General features: G+C 33.1%; 3 protein-coding genes across 6 annotated transcripts; 1 reads left to right on the forward strand and 2 right to left on the reverse strand.

Annotated features, from left to right (window-relative positions):
* Positions 1 to 619: 619 nt before the first annotated feature.
* Positions 620 to 1,752, forward strand: LOC137807453 (uncharacterized). 3 transcript variants are annotated; one of them, XM_068608106.1, is made up of 4 exons: positions 620 to 777; positions 878 to 1,015; positions 1,100 to 1,175; positions 1,512 to 1,752. In XM_068608106.1, the coding sequence occupies exons 1-4, from the start codon at positions 703 to 705 to the stop codon at positions 1,517 to 1,519; spliced, it is 297 nt and encodes a 98-aa protein (XP_068464207.1). In that variant the 5' UTR covers positions 620 to 702; the 3' UTR covers positions 1,520 to 1,752. The 3 variants fall into 3 exon arrangements, with proteins under 3 accessions (XP_068464207.1, XP_068464206.1, XP_068464208.1); XM_068608107.1 differs by having other exon boundaries at positions 639 to 777; positions 911 to 1,015; XM_068608105.1 differs by lacking the exon at positions 1,512 to 1,752 and having other exon boundaries at positions 1,100 to 1,361.
* Positions 1,753 to 7,053: 5,301 nt separating this feature from the next.
* LOC137807454 (bHLH transcription factor RHL1-like) lies at positions 7,054 to 10,285 on the reverse strand. Of its 2 annotated transcripts, none has more exons than XM_068608108.1 (7): positions 9,735 to 10,285; positions 9,539 to 9,646; positions 9,319 to 9,429; positions 8,995 to 9,060; positions 8,392 to 8,457; positions 8,115 to 8,183; positions 7,054 to 7,672 (listed from the first exon to the last, which is right to left on the reverse strand). In XM_068608108.1, the coding sequence occupies exons 1-7, from the start codon at positions 10,185 to 10,187 to the stop codon at positions 7,355 to 7,357; spliced, it is 1,191 nt and encodes a 396-aa protein (XP_068464209.1). In that variant the 5' UTR covers positions 10,188 to 10,285; the 3' UTR covers positions 7,054 to 7,354. The 2 variants fall into 2 exon arrangements, with proteins under 2 accessions (XP_068464209.1, XP_068464210.1); XM_068608109.1 differs by having other exon boundaries at positions 9,539 to 9,622; positions 9,735 to 10,252.
* Positions 10,286 to 14,121: 3,836 nt separating this feature from the next.
* LOC137807463 (NADP-dependent glyceraldehyde-3-phosphate dehydrogenase) lies at positions 14,122 to 18,774 on the reverse strand. The gene is made up of 9 exons (XM_068608124.1): positions 18,154 to 18,774; positions 17,591 to 17,784; positions 17,364 to 17,492; positions 16,291 to 16,410; positions 15,923 to 16,059; positions 15,669 to 15,824; positions 14,940 to 15,318; positions 14,720 to 14,836; positions 14,122 to 14,550 (listed from the first exon to the last, which is right to left on the reverse strand). Exons 1-9 carry the CDS (start codon positions 18,299 to 18,301, stop codon positions 14,437 to 14,439), a joined length of 1,494 nt encoding a protein of 497 aa, XP_068464225.1. The 5' UTR covers positions 18,302 to 18,774; the 3' UTR covers positions 14,122 to 14,436.
* Positions 18,775 to 19,107: the final 333 nt, after the last annotated feature.

Raw genomic sequence — 19,107 nt, forward strand, 5'->3', positions numbered from 1 at the left:
TAATAATTTAAAAATAAATTTTGACTTTTAGATTGTTTAATTTGAAAGTCAATAGTGTATTCTAGATCTGAAAGTTTTTTTATGGAAAAAAAATTGATTCATACAATATACAGTCCAAAATAAATTTCCAAATTTATGAAGACAAGTTTTTGGATTATCCAATATGTAAGTATTTTTTTTATAAAAGAAGCTTTTAGATAGTACAATTTTGAAAGTTAACTTTTGTTTAATAAAAGATTCTATATATTATGTAATCTAAAGATACTTTTGGATTATAGAATCTCATAGTCGTTTTTTTTTTCATAAAAAATCTTTCTTATAATCTAAAAATTATTTGTTTTTACATAAAAAAAAAGCTTATGAATTATGAAATCTAAAAACAAATTACATAATCTAAAAAATATTTGTTTGCATGATACTAACACATGGGGAAGGAGGTGATGACGACAAGAAGATAGCATTAACAAGGTGTGCGAGCAAGGGGATGAGGCAGTTTTGTCTTTTACACACTCCTATGAAGTTGCAAGAGGAAACTATGCGGCTCAAAAAGCAATTCCCTTTGTGAGGAGATCCAAATCCACGATCCATTAACTGGGCTAAGTTATTTCTGATAAAGCCCAGCCCAGTTTTGGCGAGTCCATAAACGTTGCTGTTTGTGACTGCAACGCAGGTTTAGATATCGTGTCTATTCACTCGCTTGGCATGGCCTATGCTGCAGCGAAATCTGACAAAATCCACACCGATGTTCTCACCAAAGCCAGGGAAGCTTGTTACAAGGTCTCTTCTTTTCCTTTTCATGAAAATGGGTTTCTGCAATCTCTCTCTCACTCTCTCTCTCTTGCACACACGTTGAATTGTTTATGTGTTTTTGAACAAGGGTCGTGATGCTTTCTATGCCTGCTTGGAAAAGGAATCTGACAAGAAGCCCACAGAGATTGCATCTATGGGCTTGTTGTACCCTCTAGAATGCAAACAACTTAGGAATGAATACGTCAAACAGTGTCGATCTTCCTGGGTAACATAGCCCCTTCTTCAATTTTTATGCTGTATTGGTAAAAATCGATGCTTTTCTAAATTGGGTATGTTAATCGTGTGCCAGGTGAAGCATTTTGACAAGCAATACTGCCAAAACAAGAGGGTTCAGACACTTTTGAATGACAAAGGGTCGACGAGAGGTCTGTTGTTGCCCCACCTTTACACTTTCAAACCCAGTACTTAATTTTTATCAATTATTCACTTAGAAGTAGTAGTGATAATGAGTCATGTTGATTTCCCTGATAGCTCATGCATGATTCTTTGGGTGTGTTTTCCTTATGTGATAAAGGATTTCTATACATGTATGTGTTTGCTCCTGTTGAGTTCTTACTATTGATGCTGGCTTCAATGATTTCCCTTCTCTTTTTTAATATCAATTAGAGGGTTTGAACAAGTAACTGTATATAGGAGTTACAAGTCTTGGTGTCATTTGCACTTGAGTGGAGAATACTCTCATTGTTTATTCATGTTGGCAGGGGTGTAAAACTTTACGGATCACCTTGCCCTCTTCTAAAAGAAGTATTTTCAGTTTTTGAGGGATGCTCAAGCTGTTGGTTTGACAGTTCTTTATTTGAGAAATCTATGGCTCCCTCGCCTTGGCAAGGTTTGTATTGTAAAATTATTGTAAAAGTTTGTGACCAATTGGTATCTATGCTGCATTGGTCAAAACTCTAGAATAAATGAAATGACACACATCTGGTTTATTCTTTTCTGCAACATTGTTTATAGTCACTTCTTTGCTCTGGCATTAAATAAAATATGCATTTAAAATGGTAAATGGAGAACCCAAGGATCCTTTTGGGGGTTTTTACACTATGAAAGCATTACATATGTGTACCTTTTTTCAGTTTTGGTCAAAATAATATTTAAGCTGATGGGTAACGAGGTACTGGACAAATGAAAAAATGAAGAATTTACCATTATATGCTCTTTTCTCTTTTTTAATTACCAGAAAAAGACATGGGTAAGTGATCAAATTCACATACTGGTCTTTTATGTAATCCTAAATTCAACCCTTTAAGCATTGTTTCCTATTACATTGACCAAGATTTAATCCATATATATAGAATAGGTTCGTTCATAGAGCTATAATTGCATTCATATAGGCTTGAGAGATAGACTAAAATTCGCTCATGAAGTATTAGAAGTGTGCTTGTGTAAATATTGTATCTGAGGTTGAGTCAGAGAAATGTGATTTGTCCACAAGAGTGTGGCAGTAAGAGACACTAATATAAAAATCACAGCATAATTTCTATGAAAATTTTGAACTTTCCTTTAAAGCACCTTATTTTTCAATGCTAAAGTTGTTCTATAACACTCATGTGTTAAACTACATTTAACTACATATTATAGTAGAGTCCAGCTGATACAATTACAGATAAAATCATAAGAAAAAATAAAACTAGACTCCATGCCACAAACCAACATACATAAAAAAACACATAATTCAATGAGTTTACTCTCTATTAGAAGTTAAGTTAAATATATCCAAACATACATCAATAAAATAGAATATATTGTTAAAAATATCCAAAATAAAAAAAAAGTAAATACATAAATTTTGTTGTCACATCCTATCTAAATATCAAAGTCAACCTCTTTTTCATTCTATTATTCCAATATCTTCTCCACAAGACATTCTTCATTTTGCCCTCATACTCCCAAAAAATCATTGGTATTCTGGTTATTTCTCCTTTAAAATCTCTTTGATTTGGTTGCATTGGTGATTTGTCTACTATTTCTCTAAAATCAGTCATCATGACATTCATTTTATTATCAAAACTTCAAATTCTATGGTTATTGAATCGATATTCAAAATGGTGAATCATGTATTTGGAATCCTAAATAGAATCTTATTATAAATTCTAAGGTACATAACTATAATAATTTAAAAGATAAAATAAACAAAATTCTTAAACAATTACTATTTTTTATAAAACAATATAATACAAATTGTATATTAATTCAAACCTGTTTTCTTTTTTAAAAAAGAAATAAAAAATATTATTCATAACAGCTAATTTTCTATTTAAAATATAATAAAAATAAACAATATAAGAATAAATATATACTAATTTAAATATTATTGTGAAACTTAAAAAAAAATAACAACTAATTTTATATAAAAAAAATATAATAACACTTATATGTAATTTAAATAATAAATATTTTTTTCTTAAGAGATCATATTATTTTTTTTATACAAACAAAAATAAAAAATAACATAAAATATTATTGTTACGGAAGTTGGTATCATTAAAAGTAAGTTACTAAGATTAAAACTATGAGGGGGAAAAAAGATAAAAAAAGCTATTCAGGACTCTCTTTTACTATTCATCCACACTTTTCTTCCTTTTCACTATTCATCTTCTCTTTTCTTCTTTTTCACTATTCAAATTTGCATTGATTATCTTTTCTTACTCCCTTTTAACTATTTATTTTTTGATGTTTGTCTTCTCCATTGTTCATTTCCTTTGCGGTTCGTTTTTTTTAAACTTTTTCTTCTACACTCAACTTCGTCTTTGTTGAGTTTTTTTTCATCACATTTATGTGAGTTTTCATTTTTAGTTTTTTTTTATTAATTATCCGTGAAGGAACTTAATCGCAAATCACGCCATTAACATATAATTCACTCCATTCAAGTGTACAAAACGATCCACTAAAAGATATATATGGCGATTGAAGAATTTTGTAACAGATTGTGAATTCGAACTGCAAGATTATTGTGATTCTAACTACATTGGATAATTTAGTAATGTGTTCATATTTAGGAAGTGATCATTGACATGCTTTGGTGTCTACCTGTGTTGGACATATATCGGACACGCATATAATATTAACTGTCGAATTAAAAAAAAAAAAAAATTTAAGTTTATGATAATTTTAATACAATTTCAAAATATTATAGAGATGAGAACAACTCTTTCTTACTCTCATGTTGTAGTACATACCTGCCCATCCTGCAAAGCACTACCACTTTTCAAACTTTTCACATTTAAGTTCTTTTGGGTTACCCTTGGCATTTTCATATAAGTAAAAGACATTTGCATAATTCAAGAATTTAACATTTATGAAAATCTTATTATCATATTATCATCTATTTCTAACCTTAAAAGAGAAATTTATCTTGAAATCATATATTAATTCAAAGCACATGAAGATGCTTTTTACCACCAAAATATTCTGCAGTTTTGTCTCATGCATGAATATAGTGTCATTAACAAAATGTAGCATGTTTAGTATTATCTAATTTCCAACTTTAATCTCTTTTAATGACTCTTTCTTTATTGCATCTCTTATCATACTAGCTAAATCTTCGGTTGCAATTAGAAATAAAGAATAGGTTTGGGATTAACCTAATCTAAGGTCTTTTATCGGCCAAACTCTTTAGTTAAACTTCCGTTAACAATAATTGAAATTGTTGATGATCGTAAACATTTCTTTATCCAATTGATCCATTTTACTCTAAATCCTAGGTTTTTTTTATCATGTAAAGCAAAAAACTCTCACTTTGTTAATATGTTTGATCATATTCCACCTTTACAATTATACATTTCTTCTTTTTCTTCCTTACATCCTCTATAGTTTCATTGACTACTAATACACTATCAAGCAACACTTTATCCTCCACCCTCCAAAAATTTATAACTTTATGTAGAATATTTTTCAGCCTTAAGAACAAAGCTTTTGATATTATTTTATAGATGCTACCTACTAGGATATTCAACTATACTCATCATCTAAGCCTTTTGAACACTTGTTAATTTTGGTTAATTCTCCTCTAAAATCTCTTCTTGAAGGATTTGGTTGTAAAAGTAATTTTTCTACCATCTTTCCAAAATCAATCATAATCATATCCATTTTACCATCAAAACTTTCAACAAATCTAGTAGTTAATTGAGTAATGTGTTGACTTTTTAGGAGGTGACTATTAGAAGCATGTTCACTCCTCTTTAACTATTTCCATCAGAGGAAGGTGAATTTCACGTTGTCACTAATCTTCATCATCAAATTGATTCTTACCAATTTCTCACCAATTCCATCCAAATATACGTTGTAATATTTTAAACTTTAAATTCTTTCTTCAGACGATTGTCAACTATGGGATGCTTATGCAAGTAAAAACAATTACTATTTAAATAAAATCAATGATAACAAAACAATGCACTTAATTAGAATATTAAATACCTCAGAAAATACGTAGATAAAACTTGACTTTAAGTTACGAAAATAATAAGACTGGGAACAAAAAAAATCGTAAAGAGGAATTTTAAAAGAATGAGTATATTATAATAAAAGTTAATGCTATCAACAAAATACATATGATCAGTTGATATTAACCAAATAAATATTAATCAAACAACTAAACATATTATTTTGCTGGTATAAATTAATCGCTGCAGATTTATTTTATGAATGATCTCAAATTGGAATCTTGAGTATACAGCTGTTAAATACTGTTTAAAAATATATTATTAATTTGTGGCATAAATAATAAATAAGCAATTCCACTGTCACTGTTAACAAAAGATATTTAATCATTTTCTTAACTAGAATCTTTAAGATATTATTTAATATTAAAGAAAATTCAGCATAATTAATTGAAATTTATTGGCTGTGTTTGATAAAAAAACAGTATTGCAATGTTTGTTTTTAATTAACTTAGATTATATTATAATGTTAATGAAACATAGAAAATGGTGTATTAACGTGGAAGCCATACCTAGTATAAAATATTAAAGTGAGTTTATTTGTTGTAGGTGGGTGTTTGGGGATAAAATTAGTTGGTGCCCACTATCAAAGTCTAGTTTGTTTAATATACTGTCTTTAGTAGAATAAACCAACACACAATAATTGGATAAACATGAGATCACAAAAAATGCACTAAAAAAGAAATAATAGAACACAAGAAAATTTGTGATATACCATTGTCTTTCAACGCATCTACGTCATATTCAACCATTTCCACTTCACTTATATCCCCAAGATTCACCCTCATTCAACATCTACTCCCAAAATTCTATTTCTTCTACTATTCCACATTTTTCTTGTCTCTTTCTGTTAAATATTATTTTATTCAATGCTAACTATTGTTAGATTTTTTTTTTTGTTTTTAATCTAGCTGTGTACCTTTTTGAGTAGTGAATTTTTACCCACCAGTTTATATTTGGATTTTTTTTCAACTACTCGTATATGGTTTCCATTTCAAAGTGATTTTATTTGATAAAAACAGTTCATTTTTTCATTTTTAATTATAACTCGATTAATTATTCGCAAGGTATATGATTTCATTTCCTTCAATATTCAAGCATGACTTAATTTCCCCTCGTGTCCAACTGTTGCAGTATTCACTTCTTATTATTGTTTTTATTTTTCAAAACGTAATAGTTAAAACATTAAAAAATGATGAAATAATTTAGAGCTACATTTTATGAAGAAATTAGCAATTTATAAAGACGAGGCACTACGTTATATTGTACTATCCAATTGATAAACACAATTCTCAATTTCTGCAAGCTATTATTGGCTTGGGTTTTCGATATTTTATTATATAAGATTAAATTTTACTTTATATCAGCGTCAGTAGTAACAGTAATACAAACTTCACTTTATTTTTTTAAATTACTTTTGCATGTCTCAAAAGTGATTAAATCAAAATAATAAAGCTTAACTTTATGTTGATATAAATTATTCAAATCTTTGGTTACTGACTTAATTGACCTAATAATTCATATAAACCTAATTCGTGACGAGGCCACGTTTTGATTGTAAAAAAAATAAAAATGTACAAAATGTCTGCTAATCCTTTTACAAAAAAGTAGTGTAGTTACAAAAGTGGACAAATAAAAATCACATAACAATAATTCCTTCGAGGAAACTATAAAAAAAGTAGTGATGTTAGTTATTTTTAATGAATTTTACTATTTGTTTTAATTTTTTAATTAAATAACACAGTTGTTAAAACTTTAGTCTTTTTCCTATGGATGCAAAAGATAAGGTAAATGCAGGAAAGTGGGATGAAAAAGGAAAAGTAGCATAGGTGTTAAAAAAATGATGAAACTGTTTGAGAAATAAATAAAGTAAAAGAAAAAGAGGCGAAAAAAACAAAGAAATGAGATAGGATAGGATTGGAAAGTGTAGAAGCATGAAAGTTAGCGTGTGGGTAGGAAAGTCAAGTTAAAAACGACGTCGTAGAGGATAGGCTTTCCTAGACTTTAGAAAAGCACGTCATTTGGTTTGTTGAGGTTGTTCTTGATTTGGTTGAGGTAGTCACGTCGTTTGGTGTAGTGTTTGACCACAAAGTCAACGAACGGCGTGATCAGGACTTGGAAACGGAGGCGGTGTCTTTCACGAGGCCATTGCTGAGAGTGGAAGAGTGCAGGGTGAGCGCGGACATTCCGGGAGAGGAGGGCCCATCACCGTTGATGAAAGGGTTCCTGGCGTGACACGTGGCTTTGGAGATGGCGGTGGCCAGAGAAATCGGCATAAGGCAGAGACCTTTCCCCTGCAGGTACTGCATGGCGGACCCCATGTCTTCCTCCATCAGCTTCGCCACCTGTTGCTCCGTCGTGGCTAGGGTGTCGTTTGAGTTACCGTTGGCGTTGTTGCTTTTTGGTTGAACGCAGTCACCGCCTCCCTGCAGTAGCAAACAACGACACCATGTGACAGCGTTAGTTACAATAGGGTGCAGAGAAAGAGGAAAAAGAGGAATCTGCGAAAGTGGCCACGCGTGCTGCTTTTGGATTGTCGTTTTGTGGTGATTGAGAATTTGGGGATTGATTGATTGATGGATAATAAGCCAAAGACAACACAAAAAGACTACTCACTCCGACAATATTTTATGGGTGCTGCCTCTGCCATTCTATTTCTTCTTAATGGAATTCCTCCCATGTTTTTTTTATTATCTTCCTCATTTTCTTGTCTCCTCTTTTTTATTCTTATTTTTCCTTTAACAATTCACCAATTCATAAAACAGGAACATTGAAGGGAAAATGAGAAAAAACAATCTTTTCATTGGGCATATAGTTGTTGGGATAATCGTGGTGTTAATTAAAGTGGAAAAAATAGGAGTAATCTACCTCCGAAGATATATCAGCAACAAGGGGTGCTACAGCGGCTGCACCTCCCAGTCTGCTCATGCTTAAAACCTGTAATCCAATTAATTAATTATGCAGGCATCATAATAATTTGAAAAGTTGTATACATGTGTTTCATTAAAACAATTATTTAATTATATTATCGCTTCACTTTATTAACTTTTTCTGCATTCCTTCTATTGAGATGTACCAATATAAAGAAAAACAATGAAAAATATTAAACCCATTGAAATAAATGTGAAAAGAGAGGGGATCTGACCTTGACTTGGAGCTGTAGGAACTTCACATAATCGATGATCTCATCCAACATGGAGGCCTTATCAGTCTGTCAATTCATGAGCATAGCACATATTTTAATTAACATGGAAAACTATTTGCTACATTTTGTACTTTTTAAAGTAAAGTGATATAGATATGAAATAAGGAAAAAATAATGAAGATGTTTGTATGATAAAAAGAATCAGAGAAAAGGGATTGCAGGACTCTTTTTTACCATGGATTGATCCTTGCATATTTGAATGGTGCATATACAGTACTATTATTATATATTGTTCACGTGTTGCGTCTAGTCGTCTCATTCTCACAGATAACAACAATTCTACAAATCCCACTTGTTGCAAGTACCAAACCTTAGTGCTGTCCAGCTTCATGTTTCAGGCACGCACGGAAAGATATATATATAATGATGTTAACGGACGGAACTAGGGTGTTGCCGCTACACTATGCATACCAAAACTACTGCTTCCTATTGGAAAGTGCTTAATGTAATTATTCATTATACTCCAATTAATCCAAAAGATCACATAATTAAGCTTAACATTACTTCAACCAATCAACAAAAGATAAGACAACTGAAGTTTACCTTGTTGGCGTTGGGAACCAGTTCCTGTAGGGCCTTCATTCGCTCTGCGATTCTCTCCCTCCGTAACTGCCACACACAACAAAATTCCCAACCCAGCTTCAGAACAACAAAAGTAAGACAATGACCAAATCTCCTTACAAATCAAATCAAACGTGAAAAGATGAAAAACCAAAGCGATTCTGTCCTATTCCGGCGTTTCCCCTGATTTGTACAGAAAAAATGCACTGCTACGTGTGAAAAGTGTATGGTTAAAACGAACAAGCCACATGAAATCACTGAGCTCAATGTGGAAACAAGATTTTGCGAAGCCAGAGAGAAACGTACCCTTTCGGCGATGCTGTGTGGGTCCGTGGCTTGACCTCTCCTCGCCCTAACCCTCTGCTTCGGCTGACCGGAAGCGCCACTCGCCGGAGCCGAAGCTCCGAAACTCTGCCCCTTCAAATTCCAAGCGCAAACAAAATCAGAATAGGTTCACAACATAAAATCAGTGTTTGTTTTATTCAATTGTATCATCAACAACAACAATAATAAAAAGAAGAAGAACCTGTTGAGGAAGTTGAAAATGGTGAGTTTGGTTGGAGGGTTGGGCGGCGCCTTGGAGAGAGGCGGAGAAGGCGTTGTAGAGAGGCTGAACAGAAGAAGCGTCAGCGTTCTGCGAAAGAAAAAAGAAAAGAATGAAGCAGAAGAGAGCGAGGGTAGTGGGAGGAGAAAAAGGTTTGGGGTTAAATGAAGAAACTAACTGGAGTGGGAGATTTGAAGGAGGGCGCATGAACGACGTCGTTTAGCGAGGAGACGGGCATTTGGAGAAGGGGAGAATTGGCAGCGGCAGCGGCGGCGGCGGCGGAGGAGAGGAGGAGTTGGTGGTGTTGGAGCATTAGAGCGGAGGCTTTGTCATCGGTGATGTGGTGGTTGCGAAACTTGGAGGCCAAGTTGGCTTGTTGGAGGTCGTAGGGGTAAAGGACGTTATTCTCCGGCGTGGTTTCGTCGGAATTAGGGTCCCACAAGGGGTTGGGGTTGGGTTTGGGGTCCAGTGTCCATGGAGAAGAAGGAAGGTTGGAAAGCATTTGTTTGAGGAAATCGTCGTTGGAAGCTGCGTCAAACTGAATCTGTTGCTCATTGTTACTGCTATTGTTGTTGCCGTTAAAGAGAGAGTTATTGTTAGGGCCTTGCATTTCTCCACTACAAGGTTGCATGAGAAGCACAAGAGAAGAAAAGAGAAGAAAAGTTTGAAGAAGAGAAGAGTGAGAGGTACCTTTTAAATACGCGCCTCACCACCAAGCTATATACACTTATAATACATTCTTTTCATTTTCTTTTCTTTTTTATTTCTCATTTCTCCTCAAACCGTCCCTGCCAAGTGTTGCGTTTCAGTTGCGACTTGCCCATCAAGTTTCTCAATATCTCGAATTTCATTATTTTCATCTTTTTCTTTCAAACTTTAACGTTACTTACATAAATAATTTATAACTGATTTTAGTTTTCATTATAGTGATATTTGATCCTATATCTTAAGAGTTCTACTCGTCGGGTTTTATTAAATAACACAAATCTGGACAAAGCGTGTTTGCAAACGGTTACACGCGTCCAAGGTGCGACTTTTTATCAGACAAAAATAATAATAGAAGATAGCGATAGACGTGAATTAACGTCGTTTTTAATAAAATAAAAACAACAATATTCAAACATATGTGAAAAAAATATTATGTGTTACACTTAAGAATTTGTGAAGGTTGTGAGTGGAATAGAGGCAGTGTTAAATATGTTGTGGGCTTTTGACTTGATTAAGTTTTTATATTGGTTCCGTCTTTCTTCACATCGACCATCATTACAACAAAAATTCGATGAGCCTTATCAAAATTATTAGTGGAATCTAATTTTATAATTAATTACAAATTTTATACATAATTCATTCTAACACAATCCAAATAAGCAAATTGATGATCAAGTTTTTGGTTCCGGATAACCATTTTAAGGGAAAACATTGCGTTTTCGACTTTCTTCTAATAACAAATCTTACTTTGGGTTTGAGTTCATAAAAGCATAAAAGTTTTATATTCGTTATAATAACACGGCACTTACAAAATTGAGAGACGTGACATTTTTATCAACATTTAACATTTTTTTAATGTAAATTGATCAAAGAATTCATTAGGCTTAATTTGTGTGCTTGTCACATAATTTTTTTTTGTTTTGGAAAATTGTATGCTTTTGAGAATAATGCATTCAAAAGATATTGATTGTGATTTGCTTGATGAGAAATTTATAAGTTCAGTGAAAATCTAATCACGTTTTGTTGTAAGATTTGATAAAGATCATAAAGATATGGATGAAAAGATGATAAAAATACCTATTCATTGTTGCTTTGCTCTGCCCTTCCCACTTTTTATTTTGTAAGTTGATTTTGTTTTCTTGTTTTCACCAAAAATATAATGATTATTAGGGGAGGAGGCTATTGAATTCAATATCTTTATAAAATTTTTTTGGAAAGTTATTTATTTTTACTCATTTATTATCAAAGGATATCGATACAAAGTTTCTAAAAGGAAGCTAATATGATATTAAGTTATCTAGAGTTTATCCTAAAGTTTGTTGGGCTTATCAGGTATCAGACCATCCATAATATATAATCTAACACACGAGTTGGCATGTCTCAGTATGAGAGGAGTGTGTTAAAAATCCCACATCAAGTAAAGATAAAAACATTTCATAGTACATAAATGAGTGTAAACATCATCTTGTAAATTGATTTTATAAGATTAAATTTTTGTCTTATTTTACAAAACAAATCTTGAGCCCTTCGAGGCACGAAAAAGAAAACGAAGCCCATGTGACTGTGGGTGTTATCTAAGATCAAACACACAACAATTAAAACCATCTATCCCTGCAAAAAAAACAATAGTACACACCCCCTTCGCAACTATGAGCTTTAATTTTCATTTGTTCTACTCACCTTAGCTTAATTACAAAACAGAAAACTTGTTGTAATGTTGTACACTATTTAATCATGTATAACAAAGCCAACAATATGTAAGAATTTAAAGAACTTTGCAAGTCATCAAAGTACTTCTCAACATACCTAAATTGACAGAAAAAACCAACTCTGAAATCCATTGCATTATTCTGCACCTTCTCTCAGCATTCCCCTTATAGGCGTATTCGGATATAAGCCGTGCAGGAGCCAAAATAATTTCAGCCTATTGCCTCTTACTGACAGCACAAGCACTCCATGACTCGTCCTCTCACTTTTCCTCTTAGCCTCTTCAACCCAAGACAAGGCCTAGATGAGATACCAACACTTCAGCAATAACGTTGTATTACCACCTGAACCTGTTACCTGCAAAAGAAAGCATCCACCTTTCCCAAGCTCTCCCAAGCTTGCGAGGCATGAAAAGAGACCTATAGCAACATAAATTATTCACTTTAAAGATAACTCATACAACATTTGAAGTAACTCAAGTCAAAACCTTAAGTTGAGCAATAATGAATTTTTAGTTCTTAATATGGTATCATAATCATCTAAAGTTTATCTTATTGAGAATTTATTAGCCTTATTAAATCACCAATTATGGAAATTCCACATAGAATACAGATAAAAACATTTTATAGTATATAAGTGGATGTAAACATCCACATCTTATTATTTATATATTAACACATCCATGTATTTTTTTTTAAATTATTTTGGTTTTAGGATAATTTCGAGTTGAATTTTTTATTTTATTTTCTTATAACTTATTTTTAAAATATTACACTACTTTTGCTTTGTTTTATTGTTTTTAAAATTTATATGGAAAATGATAAATATAACGATCACATACAACTTGTTTTAAAAAGAAAAAAAATCCAAAATTATGCTATGAACTTAAAAAATGAGTCTAGTCTTTAAAATCTCAAATAAGTTTCTTCATTATCTTCCAATTTTAAATTTTGTAATTTGAAAAAAAAATCTATAGCCAAATATTATCATAATAAACTTTTTAAAAGGAAAGTAGTGCATGATTGAGTTTCATGACAATAATGAAAAATCAAACTCTATTATCATGACAATATCTTATAGTCTTTTGATCACAAAAATCGCTAATAATGCATGATTGTTTAATTAAGATGTTCTGACTTTAAGTATGTTGAGATAGTATTATTAGGGTCAATCACTCCGTTTCAAGGTATTGTCCGCTTTTAAGTTTGAAACTCCATCACAATTTTGTTCTTAAAAGAATGTGTATATAAATTGTTTTTTATTTTGACTCCTAAAACTAATGGGTTCCGAAACATAAGTAATTTGCTTAATTTGAAGTGATATTAGTAAACAATTGTGAGATGAACTTAGTCGCAATAATATAACTTAATGAAATTTTTTTTTTATGAATGAGGTGATTTAGGTGAGATTATGAAATTTATAGAAACAATAATTTACATGAATTTCATATAAAGTGCAAATACTTACGTCTAACTAATAGATATAATAGAATAAAATCATACCATTTTTTCCCTGGTGGAATTTTGTATTTATTCTCAAAAAGGCATATACTTTATGTGTGTGACATAATATGAATTGAAAGGAGCAATGGTCATTATTAGGTGATGTCAACAAATCCAAATCCCTTCATAATGTATAAATCTCTTACATAACTTCAAATTTCAATAGAATCAAATCCCACCATTCTACTTTTGTACATGATGAGAAGCAAATAAACCTAGTTAATTATTCTTAAGTGAGACAATAGAAACTTGAAAAAACATAGAATGTTGATATGTTAGACTAGACATGAATAAATCTTTATTAAAGCTTAGCTTGGCAATGGAAAAAAGATGTAGGTATATGTCCTTCTCCTGTACCAATCACATCCCCAAATCCCTTCCTATCATAGGACTCTCTTTACAACTCAATCTCCACTCACTAACCTAACTTTATTATGTTAAGGAAATCCCTAAGACCATTTGGGAAACTTTTGATACTCATTGCCATTTGTTTCTACTGTTTTTTATCCATTCAAAGGGTGCTTCTTTCCATATATATTAATGCTTTTAATCACACTTTGTTTTCTTATCTTCAATTATTTATATGTGTGTATTATATAACATTGCTATTATTATTTTAATCAGATCAATAGAATAAAAGACACCAGGTTTTTAAATGCAGAGTTTTTTCTCCTGAATTCAATGATTTAACATTCAACTTAACTGGAACAGAGTTGCATTCCTTACATAAGGAGAAGGTAGAAGACAATAATTGAGATTGGTATGATGCTAAAGATGAGTATGAGAAGCAGTCACATGAAGTGGCTACGTGACCCTTCAATCAAACTCGTTATTCATCTCTATGATTCACAGCTGCAACAGAGAACCAAATGCTAAACTCACACAGTTTCTACGTTCACCATGACTTATGAGACTCACTATAAATTGATTTTCTGCCACGCAAAATGAATAGCTATAATAGGACTAGCCCATGGTGTAGGAAGGGCTGGGTAAGTTGATCACAGTGGTTTTAACCTTGGTCATCATGTTTATGCTGTTGGTAATACCTTGAGATCCAATGCCACTGTCCTTTATTCCCTGTCAGACAGTATTTGTTGTTAATAATAGCTGTCACATTAGGATAAACAAATTCATATAATTTCAATGTAACTAAAATATATTGAATTTTAGTTGGTCTCATTTTTCTAAGTTTTGGAAATAGCAATTGTGAATTAGCAGAATTCGGTTGGTTTTAGACAGGGTTCACCTGAAAGGGAAAATGGTCTGGCCCACGAGCTGGGGCAGAATTTATCTGAACTGTTCCCGTTTCCATTGCATCACTGATCATTATTGCTTTGTTTACATCCTTTGTGAAGACACATCCCTGCACAAGTTCAATTTGTTGATACAAGTTACGTCTATCATGAGAAAACATTGTTGTATAAAGGGCAAGTGATGTGCAAGTTTGAGGGCAATAATTTGCTTACCTGAAGTCCAAAGTTGCTAGCATTACAATGATGTATTCCTTCTTCAACTGAACTGATCCTAATTACTGGCAAAACTGGTCCAAATGGCTCTTCCCATGCAATCCTCATGTCTGGCCTCACATTGTCCAGTAGCAAAGGCCAAATGAGATTGCCTTCTCTTTTGTACTCCTGGCAGAATGTTGCTCCTTTCTCCTTAGCATCCAAGACCAGGCCTTCAATGTAATTGGATGATGATTCTGACACAACTGGAGTGATATCACAGTTATCCTCTGGTGGTCCAACAGTTAGTTTTGCCACCTTAGCGTTCACTTTCTCAACCAAAGCATCAGCAACAGACTCCATTACCAGGACAACCTTAACAGCAGTGCACCTCTGACCACTTTTTTTGAAAGAAAAAAATATGAAATTATAATTCAAGTAAAATTCCTTAAGAATGTGACTTTTTTGTTGTTGAATTATATCTGACATATACCATAAAGAAAAGCACATGATGCTGAAATTCTAACCATTTAGCATTCATCTCATGTGGTAGAATACAATGATATTAGAAGCAATACCTCACAAACTCTATATTTTTCACCGAAAGATGGAAAACAAGGATGCATCATGCATGCAAATGTGTGGAGGAGGATGTCTGTTTGTCTATATTAATATTAGAACGCAGTTTTACCAAATCAGTCCGTAGAAGGAACCCTTGTTCCAGAAGTACTAATTTAGTTATGGCATTACCTGTATGAGAAGCCTCCCTTTATAATGTTTGCTGCAACTAAATCAAGGTCAGCATCCTCAAGTACAATGCAGGCATCTTTTCCTCCCAACTCCATTTGCAGAGGAATCATGCCTGCCTTCTTTGAAATGCTAATGCCAGTATCTCCACCAGTGAAGCTGACAAGCAACATAGACACAAGTCAGTGGAGGAAAAATTACTAGCGCATGGAAATTGAGAATTTGCACAGCGTCATCAAAAGGGAGCAAATTGTCACCTTATACAGTTCACTCCTGGATGCATTGTTAGGAAGTCACCAATTTCTGAGCCTTTGCCAGTGACACAGTTGATTAGGCCTTTGGGAAAACCAGCCAAGTGGAAGCAGTGAACCATGTGCAGAGCAGAAACGGCACCCTTAAATGGATCATTAAACAAAAATTAGAAGGAGTAATAAAGGAAAGAAGGGAATAAACTAAGGACATAAAGATCCTGGAATGTAACGATTGTTGTTGTGGTCTGTTTAACTGCTGCAAGACACTTGACACTGGACATAGCACTTTTGTGACATGAGCTAGTTGTTACTGTGAGAGTGTGGATCTAACGTGTTGTACCTCTGAAGAGTTTCACAATGAAGGATATAATTACCTGAGTTGGAGGCTTGAGCACAATGGAGTTTCCAGCAATCAGTGCAGGAGCAATTTTGGAGACAGCAAGATTGACAGGGTAGTTAAAAGGTGGAATGGCTAAAATCACTCCAAGTGGAATCTGAAAATCAAATGAAACTTTCTTAGATCGCATGAAAACCAAATCTAGAAAACATGAAGACACTTGGCTACTCGCCCCATCACAGTCATTTAATTTGCTAGTCATTAGATTTACTAACATAATGGATTCTGATGCAGATATTACACAACAATATGAACTCAGGGTTTTGACATTGTGTCTGTTTGTAAGTGAGTTAGTAAAATATTTTATTACATTGATTTTCCAGATGTAGCTGAGTGTGTCCAGGAATTACAGAAGAACTTTTCCATAATAAAATATTTCTGGAATGACTATGGTCTATGGTGTCCAATGTCCTGTGAGCAAGTTCTGCTTTATTTGTGTTATCTAAGTTGACCTCCCTTGATGTTTGCACTACTTATACTTAAACCTTTCTTAATTGATTTAATTTTTTTCTTACACGTGGAAATCTTGAAAGAAATCATGAACAAGAACTCGATTCCTCCAGTACATTTTAAAAGATAAAATGTATTTCTCCTTGACCTGATTATTCTGTCCTTTCTCCACCAAAAAATGCTATACACGAGTATAGGAAAGCATTCCTTCTTTTTTTGATATTACTGTGTATTGCTTCAATAAATGTTATACAGATCAAGAGTTGTATAACATTCTTTTAGATGTCAAAGTATATTTTTGCTACCCATGAAGAATGGGTGCTTGAGAAAAACAAAGAGAAAAAAAGTTTCTTTGAAACTAGTTATTAAAATAATAATAGTGTCAAAATTTAATGATTCTTTTGCTTATAATGTCCCTACTCCATCACACCCTTTAAATGTGAGAATTCTTTAATCTATTCTCTTTGATATTTCACCCTGAACAAAATCTTTTATGTTAAAATGTAAGCTTCATGACGAAAAAGTATGACAAGCCAGTAATAAGTGAATTTTAACCTGTGAATGTTAAAATTTAAGTTTTAAGGAAATGTTGAGATAAACCTTGGAAGTGAGGCAATATTTGGTCCTTTCATTTCCAGGAAAGCTATCCGACACCAAGAACTTTCCTTCTCCCAAGATCCTCACCCCTTCTTCAGCACAGTAAGAAATCAGATCACCAGATCTTACAACCTTCAAGGAAAAACAAAACCATTTATCTCCATCCTTCAAAGTAACAGTCCAGAACAATAATTTAACTTGTTTCACATAACCCGTGACACAATATGCACCTCTGTAACAGCATCTTTGGCTGGCTTTGCTATTTCTTTCACCAGGCACTCTGCAATTGGAGCCTTGTGCTCTTTAAGGATAGCAGCTGCCTTGTGAAGAAGTTCAGCCCGCTTCCATAGTGGGGTCTTTGCCCATGATTTTTGTGCAGATTTTGCCAAGTCCATGACCTTATTAACCTCCTCTTGTGAGCAAGCTGCATGAGCATCATTTTAGAGCTTATCAGACACACTTATCTTCACTTATTGTAAGAATAAACAAAAGAAGAACCTTGCTTTCAAGATTTAGTTTGGTTACACAACACAAGAACTTGAGCTCTAAAATTAACAACTTTAGTCACAGAAATTGCTTTCTCCCCACTCATTCTGGAGTCACAAAAATTTTAGTAAAAATTACATATTAATTGTTTCACTACTGACTTTAACTGATATGTAGAATTATAATTCTCAAGCTTCAAGCAACATCAACACGAAAGTGACTAAAATAAAGGGCTTCATATCCGAGAAGAAGGGAAATTATAGTGATGTGATAAGTGCTAACATGTCAGATATTTTAGGAAATTTACCTTGAACTTTGTATTGAGTCTTTCTGGTAGTGGGGTTGACGATGGCAACAGTTTTCCCAGAAGAACATTTCTTCCACTCCCCATCAGCATAGTACTTGTACACTTCTCCATCCAAAATCTCTGCAAAGAGTCCAGTTCCGGCAGCCATGTTAGAAAAGATGCAGGTGAAATGCAAAAGTCCTAACCAAGAGAAGTTTTTATAACGGCGAGATGAAGAGGAAGTAGAGATTTGAAGGTTAGGAGGAGTGTCTGGTGTAGTATGGTTGGTCTGGTTTTTTTTTTTCTGGTGATGATTTGGTGTTGTGTGACAACATGCGTCCTATATGTAAGGAGAAGGAGAGCCACGCATGGTTTTGTCGTACATGTCCTGTGAAGTGGGAGAAACAAGAATTGGTTTGGTGTATGGTTCTGAGTTTGCCAAGTGTGGTTTGATTATCTTAATCACCTTGTCCTCTCTATCTTTAAACTTTTCATAATTTAGTCGTAATTAGCATCTCATCATCGCTTGTGGCAAGTATTCAAACTTAGGTACCTCCTTTTTTCTTGGAGGAAGAGAGAGATATGTAACATCAAAATTGTGAGGTGGGTATGTCAGTAAGAAAGTGCTACTGCAGCAGAAACAATACAATACTACACAAAATTTCTTAAAATATTTCTTGCAGAGATGGATGTAGTTGTTAATTAAGTTGCATACTATAGCATTCACTCATCTCATGCATATTTATTTCTTTTAACTCTATTTTTCATATATTATTAGTACAAAAAAAGTACAAAAATTTAAGTAGAATAAGATTTACATACATCATAATTTGAATATATCTCCATACAAAAAGTATGAAGTGAAATAATTGGTGTGGTCCAACATTTTAAATTCCACATGTGAGAAATGTATTTTGTCAAAGAAGCAGGCATATGGGTGGCTGGTATTTGAGTGTATCTTTCCCTGGTGGTAAT

The sequence above is a fragment of the Phaseolus vulgaris genome, chromosome 3 (assembly GCF_000499845.2).
Source record: "Phaseolus vulgaris cultivar G19833 chromosome 3, P. vulgaris v2.0, whole genome shotgun sequence".
Classification (NCBI taxonomy): domain Eukaryota; kingdom Viridiplantae; phylum Streptophyta; class Magnoliopsida; order Fabales; family Fabaceae; genus Phaseolus; species Phaseolus vulgaris.